This window comes from Natator depressus, chromosome 2 (assembly GCF_965152275.1).
Source record: "Natator depressus isolate rNatDep1 chromosome 2, rNatDep2.hap1, whole genome shotgun sequence".
Taxonomy (NCBI): domain Eukaryota; kingdom Metazoa; phylum Chordata; order Testudines; family Cheloniidae; genus Natator; species Natator depressus.
The window spans coordinates 36006381-36021256 of NC_134235.1; the positions used below are offsets into that span (position 1 = coordinate 36006381).

A 14876-nucleotide genomic window follows, 5' to 3' on the forward strand; every position below is an offset into this window, starting at 1 on the left:
TTTTAGGTTCAAGTCAAGACTTAGAGACCAAGCACTTAACAAAAAAAGCTTTACACACTCCACACAAACCCAGACCTTAAGGATTCAAAGCAGTACAAGATGTCTGAATTTGATCATTACCACAGACTTTAATAGGAGTCACACAAATCAAACTTTAAACATTAAATTGCTTCCTGAAACTACTGTCTTAGACTTGACTTAATGTAGCTTGCTACAACAGGGCTTTCTGCACTATACTCATTCAAAATCCTTTGATACTGTCCATCGATACTGAAAAATCAATTGTGATTTGCTGCAGTCTTTTTGAGTTCTGTATGTAGAAATTGCCAGTGGCTAGTTCCAGATGCTTCAATGGAAGTTATAAGAACACTGAAGTAGGCAGATGTGGGATAATTTGCCACCCATATTAGGTCTCACTCTTATCTAATAATTAGAGATTGGTTTAAGCCCTGAAGCATGAGATTTAACATCCCTTCCAAGATTTGTTGCTATTAATTATAACAACTCTGGATACTCATTATTCATATAAGTGTCCAAAGTACAGTAATGAAGTGTAGTTTTTTAGCATTGGTTCTTACTTTTGCCACCCTCCAAAAGCAGTCATCTTCCTTTCCTTTTTATATATATGTAAGATATTTGCAGCTACTTTTGAACATTTACTTTCAGGAGACTAAAATGTAACCATTTTAGATTCAAATATTGTGTAATAAAGTGTGGATTATATGAAATATTTTGGGTGCTAGTTATTTGATGTTTAAGTCACAGGAAGGTCTTGGAACCTCATATATGGTTAGACTTCCTCAAATATACAGACAAAAATTGAAGGGTTTTCTTTTGGGGTGGGGGGAGAGGACATGTAAAATAAGATTTTTCTGAGCTCTCTTGACATGTGCTGGTACATGTTCACATAAAGAAACAAATGTTTTACAAAAAACAAGCACTAAGTCTACAACCTTTAAAAGCCATTTAAATGCCGTGATTATGTTACACTGAAAATTAAATAAAGGTGCGTTACAAACCTTTATGTAGACACAACCGTTAACCTAAGCTGTTGAAGACTCCAAATCTAACAGATTTCTGTTCTATGCACTCACATGTACATAAAAATGTGCCTCAGGTTGCAGTTTTGAATACAATCCCTGGGCCCTTTTCTTGCCTTGAGGGCTAGGGAGGGAAAGAGGATGTTTCACATTCTAATCCCTGGTAGTGGCCTACTTACAGGTTCATATACAGCCAAAAATCCTAAAGTGAATGATTTATGAGATTTTGGTCTCAACAGGGAGAAATCTCAAGAACATCTTGTGATATTTTGATGCCATCCAAACCTTAACCTAAGCTCCCTCTGCACCTGAATACAGCCTCTTTGTCCACACAATGTTTAAGCACAGCACAAAAAGTCTTGACTCTATGAGGAAAGAGTCTTACTTCAGCAAAATCAGAGATAAAGGAAAAAGGGAAGAAATACCTGCTTAGGTCCCCAATGAGGGGTACAATAGTAAAACCCACAGGGAGCTGTCCTTGGTAAGTATTGGCCTCACCCCTGCAGACAGACAATTATTTGATTCTGTGCCAGATCCACAGATGCATTAAGCTTGTGCTTGACACAACTGAAGAGAAGGAGAGGGAAGATTGTTTTAATCTACCTTCTACTCTCAGGATGCTGGGTCTGAAACTTCTACCAGCATAATATAGAGTATTTCCAGGGGTGCTTTAAATTATACCAGCTGGAGACGACTCCGAAGAACCTCACCACCCGCTGAGAATAAACTGGAGCATTGTGCTTTCTCACACTCGCTCCCAAGGACAGCGACAGGTAGCCGGTGGTAGGTAGCCGGTGGCCTCCTATTTAGGAATCATTCCAATGACAGGCAGATTTTCCTACCTTCTTCCTTTTCTCCTTCCCCTTTGGTAGATTTTTCTTCTTTTAAAAGTTGATCTGGACTTATAATTTCTTATTGTTTCTGAGACCAGGATGTGCCTTTTCTTATTTAATGCACTGGCTCCCAACTGTGACTGACAGGAAGAAGTAAACCAATTCAAGAGAAACTGCTTTTCAGATTTCCTTTTCCTTGCAATGGTATCCACTGTCTCTTACTACTTTTTTACTCTTGGGGGAATTCTGCACCATTGCACATGTGCAGAAGGCATGTTCCCTCCATAGTTTGTTTTTTTCTATGCAAAATACAGATTCTGCTGGAGAGGTGTTGCTATTACACCTTTTGCCCAACCAGGGGTTGCTGTGGCACCAGAAGAGAGGGAAGTCAGCTGGCAGAGAAGCTGAGCTCCTCACAGCAGGGCCGGGTGACAAACCATGGGATGGACAGAGTGGGGCACACAGGGCTGCTGGGGGGGTGGGGGCATCACAGACTGGGGTTCAGAAGGGCTAGTAGGGTGACAGATTGGGGCACAGGCTCAAGAGCTAGTGGGTGACAGCACTGAGCCAGGGGCTGAATGGGAGGGGGGCTGCAGGAACTCATGGGAACAGGGGCACATGCGCCTGACTGAATGGGAGAGGGTAGGGGTCTGACAGGGTCTGCATGGGGGAGGCTTCCCAACAATCCTTTCCCCCCCTTCCCAAAAACAAACAAAACAAAAACACAACCAACCTTGTTCCATACATCTCCCACTCACATCCAACAACCCTCCAGATTCACTCTCAGACTCCTTCTCAGCAATTACTTCCCCTCCCTCAGTTCCTCCATTACCCCTGACCACCACCCAAACCTTTGCTCTGATTCTGAGGTAAATACATTTCTGTATTGTAGTGTAAATTAATAACTCAACGTTCTGTATTAATATGCCTAGTAAGGTATCTATTTGTCCTGAATTCTTTTTTGTCTGTATTGTTAGAAATACTTGCTGACAGGTATTTCAAAATAGATTACCAAAATAATTGAAACTGGTGTGATTCTGTTTTATTTTGACCAAAAAAAAATGCAGAATTTTAAAATATTGTGTGCAGAGTTGTTGGTTTTTTTTGCCACAGAATTCCCCCAGAAGTCATTTTTCCATGCAATAACTTGGCAAGACACACTGAGGCAGCACCATTTGCACTGAAGGAGGAAGTGCTGTGTCTGGATATAGGTTCTGTCTCTGACAAAGACTCTGATTTTAATCAAGCCATTTCATGGTATCTCATGTGAAAAAGGAGAAGCAGACAATTCAGAAGTGGACCATAGAAAACCCTACCACAGACAGCTCATATTACAAATCTTAGTTGATCAAAATACATTTATATCTTCTCCTCCATTTAACTACTAACTCATGGTTTCAACATTCTTTTTTTTCTTATGCAGCAGTTGCCAGATCTAGAAGAATGCAGTGAGTGCGGTTTATTGAATCTTCAAGCCTTGCAGAGTAAATAGAACCCAGAACTCAGAATATGTTAAGTAGAATAATTGATTTTTCAGTTATTTTCTTTAAGTGAATTTATTTCTGGAGTTCCGGTCTACATAAACTTCTAATTATCTGCAATTTTCTTCATTAAAATTAAAGTTTCACAGTTCAAACCACCAATAACTATCTAACTAGAAACATAAGTTCACTGAGTTTTTGCAGCAGAAGAATCCTGAATTAGATAAAGAAAATATGCACATTTTAGGAAATATGAGAGAGTATTTACGTACCTTTAAGTCAGGAATATTGAACTTTGAATTGGTGGAGAGATTATTATTTTTTGTAGTTGCAGCATGTAGTTTCTCCCATGTCTGTTGACATGTTTTCTCCCCAGGAGCAGAAATAAGCCAGAACTCTGTCATTTTTGTCACTTTATCTTTACACTTAATACGTCTGAAGATAGATGCGAGACACTGGAGAGAAAAAGGATCTATACTTAGCCACAGATCAGTGTCCCTCAAAGTAGTACTGTAACTTTAAAAAAAGTCTACTGTGTTTTCAGAGTACAGTTCAACACACTGCAAAAAGACTGCTAAAATACCCCGTAATGTTGTTACATTTGTTTTTTTCATTACTTGCCATTTTACTTTTAAATTACCAGCCCTGCAAACTCAACCTAGAAATTGCAAGTTAAGGTGGGTTCTTTCAACTATATAGATTCTCCAATAGGACATAATTTACAAGTCTACTGAAGGTGCACAAGTGATAACAGAATTCAGCTCAAACTCCCATAGCCATATTTACTCTGCAGTGCCAATATAAAGAAGGGTTTTTTTAAAAAGCCCAGACAGCAAGCAAATACATCTGAATATATAAGGAGAACAAATTGGCTCAGTAAGGTGGCGATAAGTTTTACCTGACCACTTTTCAGAGTAGAATCACACTTGAAGAGCTATTGCTTGACAATGTAGTAATTTTTAGACGTTTACTGCTCTGAAGTTAAGAGTGTTTTCCAAGTGGCTAACATGAATAGGGAATTTGTTACACATAATCTAATAGTCACTGAATCTCTGATCTCATCATGGTACTTTACAAAACTGTACACATAATGGACAATTGTTCATTACAACAATGCAAGTACTGAAAGAAAATTACAGTGAGACAAGTAAACTTTTCAAAGAAGATCAAAGAGGAAGTATTTAGGCACTGTTCTAGACATGAAAAACAGAACCAAGCCTATTGAGAGTTACTGGACTTTTTGAATTAGTAAATGAATTTAAAAAAAATCAAGTTTAACACATCACTAAGTGTGCTTTGTTCATTTGACAATTATGGCTTAGTTCTGTTAATTCCTAATATTTTTTTCTATAGTATATTTTGGAAAAGTTGTGAAGTTTTAATGAGACCTCACTAAAGCACTTATAATCTTTCCTGAGAAAGGGGGCCGTATCTTTAAGATAAAAAGTGTGTGGGTTAGCAAAGCTCTACTGTACTTTAAAACACATGTATCCCCTTGATTGTATGACTTCCAAATTAATGCAAGTCTCTTCCAATTAGAAGATAAACAGGATGAGGCTTATATTACTAAACTCTACTGTCTGCCCACATAGAAGATTTCCTCAAATGACAACTGCCAATTTATTTCCTCCCTTAATAATATGCCCTTTCACCACCACCAAGATCCCTCTTATAAAGGAAGCTACTTAATGCAATAACAGAATGTGGCACATGACTGCAAAGATTTTATGCCCATGAGTGTGATGTCTATGCAGGGGAAGGAGGGGGTATAATTTTCTGGTACGTAAAGCCTAGACATCTACATGAAAAAATGCTAGCTATATTATCTCACATCATTTGACTTCCATAGAATTTGATCTGCTAAATGTCCCATGTTTCTGGAGAAAATGAGACTTACACCCTTCCCTTCCCATGACTTAGAAGCACTCTTTCGCTTAATATATGACAAAAATCCAGTGTTCCAGGTGCAACGCTAGACGCCTCTTCCACTACCTTCACTCTTAGCTTCTATATACACAAAGTACTGATGTTGCTTGGTGCGTGCGTTGTGGGTTCCCTACTCCAATCACCTTTCACATCATTTGTATATTTTATCTGAAAACAGTGGCAGAATGGCTTTGGTTTACTGTAAAGCACTTGAGCCTTTTACAGCTAACATTTGCTCACAATCTCTTCTGAGTGGAAACTCCCAATCAGCTTTTGGTTCTGCCACTGCATGAGATGGAGCTCCACTCTTCCCCTGCCTCCTAACCCTATCCACAGGAAAAGACCAGAGTTCAGTTTAGAGACACACACCCTGACATCTGAAATGCTAAAGTCATTTGTGCTATTTTCAATTTGCCACACTTAAGGTTTGACTAGAATTCGAAAGTACTAAAACTTATTTTTAAAACTGATTTTGTGGGAAGATGGAGGAACTAAAAAACAGGCCTCACTGCAAAATGAGGAAGTAGTTCTTCTGAGAGCATAACAGTGCAAGCAAATATCCTAGCAAAACCAAATCTGACTCATTCACTCCAATAAGTGGAACATTACATGTTTCCACTTAGATCTGAAAGGCTCCTCATGCACGTGTTATAAAGTATTTCCAAAAGATGTCTCAGATATGATCAATAAGAGAACAGTTACATTTTCAAGGTGACATGGTCTCACATTCTTTGCATTACAAATAATGATGTTGTGAAAGGTAGCTTCTCTGAACAGAACATGCAGTAATCATTAATAAATTCTTTTAAATACTTAAAACTTTTTTCTGAAGAAAACAGTGAATACAGACTGACTTCAGAATGTCAAGTTTTAGGGATTTTTACAGATAGTACAGAACACCTTTGAAAACTATTTTAACATAGTTCAACATTTAGTCTATGGTAAAAAATTATAAACTATTGAAAAGAGGGACTTGTAGCAAATCTTTAATTCGGCTGGTACAATAAAAAATACAGGAGGCTGCATTGTAGCCTTATATTGTTATATTCAATTCCTCTTTCTGATAACCAAGACTGGTTTTGACTTAGACTATCTTTACACTAAAAACACAGGAGTGGCACAACTGCAGCTGTGCCTCTGTAATACTTTACTATAGATTTCAGAGTAGCAGCCGTGTTAGTCTGTATTCGCAAAAAGAAAAGGAGGACTTGTGGCACCTTAGAGACTAACCAATTTATTTGAGCATAAGCTTTTGTGAGCTACAGCTCACTTCATCGGATGCATTCAGTGGAAAATACAGTGGGGAGATTTATATACCCAGAGAACATGAAACAATGGGTGTTATACACACTGTAAGGAGAGTGATCACTTAAGATGAGCTATTACCAGCAGGAGAGTGGGGGGGAAAAAACCTTTTGTAGTGATAATCAAGGTGGGCCATTTCCAGCAGTTGACAAGAATGTCTGAGGAACGGTTGGGGGATAGGGGGGAAGACAAGAGGAAATAGTTTTACTTTGTGTAATGACCCATCCACTCCCAGTCTCTATTCAAGCCTAAGTTAATTGTATCCAGTTTGCAAATTAATTCCAATTCAGCAGTTTCTCGTTGGAGTCTGTTTTTGAAGTTTTTTTGTTGAAGACTTGCCACTTTTAAGTCTGTAATCGAGTAACCAAAGAGATTGAAGCGTTCTCTGACCGGTTTTTGAATGTTATAATTCTTGACATCTGATTTGTGTCCATTTATTCTTTTACGTAGAGACTGTCCAGTTTGGCCAATGTACATAGCAGAGGGGCATTGCTGGCACATGATGGCATATATCACATTGGTAGATGTGCAGGTGAACGAGCTTCTGATAGTGTGGCTGATGTGATTAGGCCCTCTGATGGTGTCCCCTGAATAGATATGCGGACACAGTTGGCAACGGGCTTTGTTGCAAGGATAGGTTCCTGGGTTAGCGGTTCTGTTGTGTGGTTGCTGGTGAGTATTTGCTTCAGGTTGGGGGGCTGTCTGTAAGCAAGGACTGGCCTGTCTCCCAAGATCTGTGAGAGTGATGAGTCGTCCTTCAGGATAGGTTGTAGATCCTTGATGATGCGTTGGAGAGGTTTTAGTTGGGGGCTGAAGGTGATGGTTAGTGGCGTTCTGTTATTTTCTTTGTTGGGCCTGTCCTATAGTAGGCGACTTCTGGGTACTCTTTAGTGTAGACTATGTTTACACTAAAAACACTAGAGTGGCACAACTGCAGCTGTGCCGCTGTAATACTTTACTATAGATGTTTACTATAGCAATGGAAGGGGTTCTTCCATCACTGTTGTAAATCCACCTCCCCCAGAGGCAGTAGCTAAATTAATGGAAGAATTCTATCAACCTAGCACCATCTACACTAGGGCTTAGGTTAGTTTAACAACATCTCTCGGGGTTGTGAATTTTCCATACCCCTGAGTGACACCACTGAGTCGACCTAACATTCTAGCGTAGACCAGCCCTAATAATACTGTCATAACTAGCAATAGAAAAAGTATGTGGCTATGTCAGCTGCTCAAATCAGGATCCTAACTAAAACAATTATTTCATTTCCTTGCAGACTGCAGTAACAGTTGCATTTAAACTGTCACCGCTCAGGGCTTGCAAAATTAACTTGCCATCTTGCCCTGTGATGAGAAGGAAGCTTTCCCAGGCAAGGCCCATTAACATCTCCATTTTTAAAAATAGTTTGTTTCTAGTCCTTTGATAGAAAGATATCCTTCCAAACATGGAATGTAAGCCAGTGCAGTGCTCTCATCTGAAATGTGCAGACAGAGCTCAGTGCCTCTGCTGCTGCTCAAAGCAGACCTGAGCTGCAGTAGAGTGAAAACTGATAATTCAGACTATTGTGGGCAACAATGAAAGTGAAAAGAATCTGATCAGTTTCATTCTACCACTACTGCTTGGGAAATCATGGAGCTATTCACTGGGAAGCAGACTGAGGGTTTGTCTTCACGTACAGAAGCACAGGTGCACTTTAAGTGAAGACACTACTACACCAATGGGAGAGCGTCTCCGTTGGTGTAGTTAATCCACCTCCCTGAGAGGTGGTAGCTATGTTGAAGGTAGAAGCGGTCTCCATGAGGGGGTTAAGCCAGTATAACGATTTCATTCGGGTGTGAAAAATCCACACCCAAGTGATGTAGTGACACCAATATAGGCGTGTAGTGCAGACCCGGCCTGAAAAACAAAGGCTGGCGGAGGGGTTGAGTAGTAGAGAAATACTCCATTACCATCCTCAGAGAAGACTGAAAGCTGAGGGAAAAGGAAAAGCAGAGGAGACCCACGCACATGTTCATTAGCAGCCAAGTGTGTTTACCCTAGTCAAACAACATAAATCAAGCATTCCTCCTCTTTTTCAGTAGCCAGAAGAGAACAGCACCACTTCAAGTTTCTCAGGCACCTACAAGCTGGTTTATATGGAGGTTTATATGAAACTGAAGCCTCCACGCAGGGTAGGAATTCCAGAACCCTTCCATTTCTCATCAGTTGCAAGAAGAGGTTAGCTTCTTACTTGGGCATTGCCCCACACAGTTCCATCAGCCTTTGACGAGTAGTATAGCTATTGTATATATCATATAAAGATATGCAATAATCTATTATAGGAAAGAAAATATGGCAGAACAAAAAGAGGAGATCGTTGTTTTTACTTAAAACTCACTAGGAGTCTGGTGGCACCTTACAGACTAACAGATTTATTTGGGCATAAGCTTTCGTGGGTAAAAAACCCACAAGAAGTGGGTTTTTTACCCACAAAAGCTTATGCCCAAATAAATCTGTTAGTCTGTAAGGTGCCACCGGACTCCTCGTTGTTTTTGTGGATACAGACTAACACAGTTACCCCTCTTATACTAAGTTAAGTGACTTTTTCTTCAAAATACATCAATAGAGTTGCAATTAAACAGTAAGCCACTGTTTTGTTCCTTTAAATTGCATGGGAGTGTTGATTCAGACTCTTCTCCCGCCACTGCAAACTGTTAGATTTTGTCTTTAGGCTAATAGGTGTTGGGTACATTTTGAAGTCCTGGCATCACAAATAGTATCTGCTGATATTAGCCCAAGCATTGTGATAGCTGAGACTAATATCTGTCAGTTTCTAGGGCAAGGGGTCTCAGATTTGGGAGGAAATATAGATATGGTTTTGCAGACAATTACTTTTAAATACTGGAAAACAATTATATAAACAAATACCAACTTCCATCCATGTAAACAAAACTAGAATCATCAGGCCTTTACACCAATGCTGGCAGCAGTTATACCAAAGATTAGTACAATCCTCATTTCAAATTCTAGCGCATAGTATTTCAAAGATACTAGTAAATTTTGAAAACTGGGCAGCTTATGAATTAGCAAAACAAGCAGAGTATATAAAGCAAAGTTCCTTGCAGACTTATTACCCCCAATTTCTTATTCAGACTGTTTTAAATTCTATAGCACAATAACTGAGATCTTGTTTAACTGTCCAATGAACTGGCCAATTCTATCAAAAAAGTATGAAAAACCGCTCTCCGTTTAATTACTTAGTAACAAGTAGTCTGACCTAAATTCAGCTGTTCAGTTTTAGTGTTGCAAGTCAGAGAAAAAATGATCTCTTTTACAGAAAGACCAAATTCCTTACTGTATTCAGTTTAGAGTCATAAAATTCATATTTTAAAATCTTACTTCAGAAATACATTGACTGTAAATACAGGTTGCCTACAAGGACAGTCAACGTTTTTCCTGCAAAGAGGTTTATCCAATGCTGTTAAAAATAACACTGAAGATTAAACTACTACTATTGCAATAAATAGGTTTATACACTGTGCACGATAACACCCAGAAACTCCAGTCAAGATTGGGTCCTATTGTGCTAGGTGCTATACAAATAAATATAAGGATGCAGTCCCTGATCTGTAGAATCTGCAATCTAAGAGAGTGCAATTATTATTACATTTTTATTGCAAGTAGTTTTCAAGTTGTGTCAGATTAAGATTCTAAGTATAATTTAAGAGTATTACAAGAAACTATTGTAACAATATTCAAAAACTGAATAAAACTGAAGACACTAAGAGCAGCTTAATTGTACATTTTAAAAGTGCCTCTCAGAAGTTTTCAGAGCATGTTTCTAATAAGTGAAAGATTAGAAAAGAGATCCGTCAAATTAGTTTGCATTCCACATCTGACAGCACTTTGTGTCCCGAGTTTCACTCAGTTTCCCTTATTTGTGAGGTTTCACAACAACAACTGGGGCTTGGGGGGTGAACAACTTTGAAGAGAAATGATTGACAGGGCAGTAGAGGACAAGTGCAATACTGAAGACTACTTTTCACTCATTTTAAGAAAAGCTGATTATATTATGAAAGAATGTCAAAGGAACATAGTATCTGAACCCCCTTAGGTAGTATTCTTTATAGAATTTAGGGTTCAATGAAAACTGGTACTGCTAGCGATTTCTCCCCATTGCAATTATTTCTGATATACATTCATAACAAATCAGAGGTATCCGTATTATGTAATGGAATTCTGCCTGCAATAGGGAAATATATCAATTTCTTCCAAGTCATTGATTTCACAGTGAAATGAAAACAATTTGGCAGATATAGTCTTAAGCGACAAGCCAAACAAAAGGCAAAATTTCTCATTTGCTAGTATAGTTGACACAGAGTAAATAATTCTGAAGTTTCTACTTGCTTGTGGAAAACTAGACACCACTGTTAATTTTGAAAAACAGATGCAGATGCAGATAGTTCAGTCAAGTTGTTTGATTCCTCTAAAGGCTGATTTTTTTATGTTGTTATTCTGTTTCAAGACATTCTGTTACATTGAATGGGCAGAAACAATGGCCTGAATCCTGTTGCGTATGAGCAGACCCATGTGCTTATGTAGAGACCCCAGTGAAATCATTAAAAGTAACCCCTCCACAATATATTGCAGGAGTGGGACAAAAGTTCTCTCGTCTTCTGAAATGTCACTATGAAAAATTAATCAACTTTTACAAGAAGTATTTGTATACAATTTAAAAACAAAAAGTCACTAAGCTAAGCAAGTTACATAAAAACCTCTCATTGGTTAAGCCTGTGAAAGGATGTCTGGAACTTCTTCAATATTTTCTGAAACTCTGCTTCTTATCTAACTAAAATATTTTAGAGAGACAAGGTGGGAGAGGTAATATGTTTTACTGGATCAACTTCCATTGGTGAGAGACACAAGCTTCTGAGCTGACAGAGCTCTTCTTCAGGTCTGGGAAACTGCACTAGATACCTTACAGTGACATAGCTGTACCAATGCAGCTGCATCACTATAAGATTTCCCACGTAGCCGCTCTATGGCGACAGGAGAGAGCTCTCATGTCGACATAATTAAACCACCCCCAAGAGCGGCGGTAGCTATGTCGGCAGGAGAATGTCTCCTGCTGACATAGTGCTGTCCACACCGGTGCTGCTGTCGGTGTAACTTATATCACTCAGGGGGCTGCACCCGTGAGCAACGTAAGTTATACGGACAAAAGTGCTAATGTAGACATAGCCTAACTAGAGTGTCACTGCTAAATACAAGATGGAACAGATTGTTTAACATAAGTAGTCAGCACATATTTCAAGGGACCACTCAAGAAGCCCACTGACACCCCCTCCAGTCACAGGGAAGAAAAGTGAGGGGGAAGATGGATAGTTAGTGGGTTTCAGATTGTTGTAATAAGCCATAAATCCAGTGTCTCTATTCAGTCCATGATTTTTAGTGTCTAGCCAAGATATGAATTTAAGCTTCCAGGCTCATCTTTTGAAGGTGTTGTGCAGGTTTTCTTTCAGGATGAGGACTGATAGGTAAGATACAGAGTGACCTATAGCTGCTGCAGTACAGCTGTGCTGCTGTAAGGTCCACAGTTTAGACACAGTCTTCATTTCCCAGACCTGAAGAAAAGTTCTGTGTAAACTCAAACGCTTGTCTCTCTCACCAGCAGAAGTCAGTCCAATAAAAAGATATTACCTCACCCACCTTGTCTCTCTAATATCCTTGGACCAACACAGCTACAACATTGCATAAAGTATTATTAGTCATTTAATGTTAAGGGGCATAGATAGGATGCTGCAGGCTTGTAGATTATTAGTTATAGGATTGACCAACTGAAGTCTAACACTTCACATGAATCATTTTGCTCCAATTGTCTGACAAGAAAATGGAATGTTTTAGCCGGTCTTCATATGGAAAATTTTAAAATCTTTCCACTATTAGAATACAGGATACTGGGCTACATGGACCATTAGTCTGACTCAGTAGGGCCACTCTTTTAAAATGATGCATTATTTAACACTTCAGTACTACTGATAGAGAATGTCTATTCTTGTTTATAATAAAAAGGATCAGTAGAGTTTTAATGGAATACACTTACAACTTAGTTTTCATTTTAGTGTCACTGACTAAGCAGCACATTACACTGAATTTTCCTTGATACTCCTTTATAAACATGCCTGTAAGGGATTTCAAGATAAGACTTAATAGCAACTGCTAAACTACAAAAGCAGTCACAGAAACACACAGATGTTTCCTGGTTTTCAAAATACAAGTTTATATATATATTATATATATCGAAAGATTATATTAACTCTGACTGAACTAATGGGGAAAAAAAACTATTTTTGGCATCACAATAATTGGATGCTGAAATATGCTTAAAACAACTACACTACGTACAAGGGGTGGAACTTAATGTACAAAACCTCTTAGAAACATGGAAGTTAAGCCTCAAAGAATTTTTCATCAGGTGATGTTTACTAATGTTTTGGAACATGCCTGCTGCCACATCTATATAGATCTTTCTCCATTATTATGAATATTTTCATGAAAGCCCTCATGCGGTATCAAGTGAAGAATGGACAGTGGGGAAGATGCATGTCTGTAGAGCCAGCTTTCATGCAATGTGCCATGCATAAGCACAAGCATCCCTAAACAGAAGTTAGAAAGTTCACTAGTAGACCAGTGAGTGTAACTATAATAATGCCAAAACAGGATCTTAACTAGTACGCATTTTATATTGCATTTTTCTAGACTAATTCAGAGGTTTTTATATTCAGCTCTCATCTTTACTAAGGTGACTGTAAGGTTTCCAGTACCTCAGAGTGTAACTGTGTTGTATATACTTCTTCATTATTGTCTCCAGAAATCACTTCTGGTATGTATTGCTTTGCTATTAATATCCCTACATTTCATAAAGGGAAGTCTGCCATAGCAAGGAAGTGATATTTGTACTGGGAAGAATTTGAGGAAACGTAAGCTTCGTACAAACACACTGGGGTGGGGGGGGAAGGACATGTTTATACATCATAAGACAATATCACAAGAAGTAGACTACAGTGCTCCATTTGACTGAGCATTCAGTGCCCATCACTACAGAATCTCAGTCATTTCCAGGTTTTCACAAAAGCTTCACTTAAATTTACAAGGGACAAAGACATGCCAAAGTTTTTATCTTCAACCCTTGACATTTCAGGTCAGATGAAGTTTGTGTCCTTGAACCAGGTGCTAGAAGCAGCAATTCTCAGGATATAATCCTGCACACATACAGCTTCTGCATTTAGAGCTGACTGACTCAGGCAGGATAGATGGGGTCCTGTAATGATCCCTGATAACTGAGACCTTTGGTGGCTTAGAGAGCCTAGGAGAGGCTGTTATTATCTCACTAAACAAAATTTTAAAAGCAAGGAGTTGTTAAGTGTTTCATTAGACAATAAAACACTTTAGGACCAGAAATCACTAATTCTAGAGTTTGGTTTCCCATGGGCCCCACAGAGCCCAAGTTTACTGACCAGAAGGCCTCTTTACACAGCTTTGGGGAGGGGGGTTGTTTTTTGCACTTTAGGGACAAAGGCAAAGTTTTTTTGATTTAACATTGGGTCAATGGTTAGCCAACATGGTTTTTAAAAGGATGCATGAGAAAAAGAGGTACATTGGCAGCACACACCCTACACCCAATTTCAGCATCAGCTTCACCCCCTATTCAGCGGGAGGCCGGGGCCCGGACTACCCGGTGGAATCTCTCTTTTCCCCACCGCCTCCCCTCCCCCAATCCCCTGAGTGAGAGGTCGGGGACCAGGCCCGCCCGGGAGAGTCTCTCTGCTACCCCTCCCGCAAGCCAATGAGTCAGGGGCCGGGGCCAGGCCTGCCCGGGCGTGTCTCATGCGCTGAGGGGTGACCCGCTCCCAGCCCTGACACCGCAGTGGCCCTCACTCGCGGGGGCCTGTCAGCCCCGTTCACCCGGGCCGAGTCTCACCCCCCGAGCTGGGCCCTTCAACGCTGCTGCTGCTTCGGGACAACGTCTCCCCGCACTCTCTGCACTCACCGGTGTCCCCGGAGTGGCCGGGCCGGCGCAGGGAGGGAGAGAGGGAGCGGGACGGATCCCGCTGTCGCGCCCGGTGGGTATTTACCCGTCACTGCTCCATCCCCCCGTGACAGCAGCGCTCGGCACCCCCGCAGCAGCCAGTGAGTCACGTGAGGCGCCAGTCAGCTGATCCCTGCGGCAGCTTCACCGAGGGGGACCGGGAGAGGAAGGGGCGGGGCGAAGACCGGAAAGGGCTGTTGATTGGTGGGCTGGAGAGCGAGCG

At 40.1% G+C, this 14876-nt stretch overlaps 1 protein-coding gene across 2 annotated transcripts in view; it reads right to left on the reverse strand.

Moving 5' to 3' along the window:
- The window catches only part of ATP6V1C1 (ATPase H+ transporting V1 subunit C1), a 39544-nt gene extending 24714 nt beyond the window's left edge, over positions 1-14830 (reverse strand). Inside the window, exons 1-2 of one of the 2 annotated variants that reach the window (XM_074944005.1) lie at positions 14700-14830; positions 3627-3809 (exon numbers count right to left, since the gene is read on the reverse strand). In XM_074944005.1, the coding sequence (XP_074800106.1) occupies positions 3627-3758 (132 nt within the window). In that variant the 5' untranslated portion in view covers positions 3759-3809; positions 14700-14830. Of the gene's footprint in view, positions 1-3626; positions 3810-14614 lie in introns of both variants that reach the window. The other variant, XM_074944004.1, reaches the window with a different exon arrangement.
- Between the last annotated feature and the right edge of the window lie 46 nt (positions 14831-14876).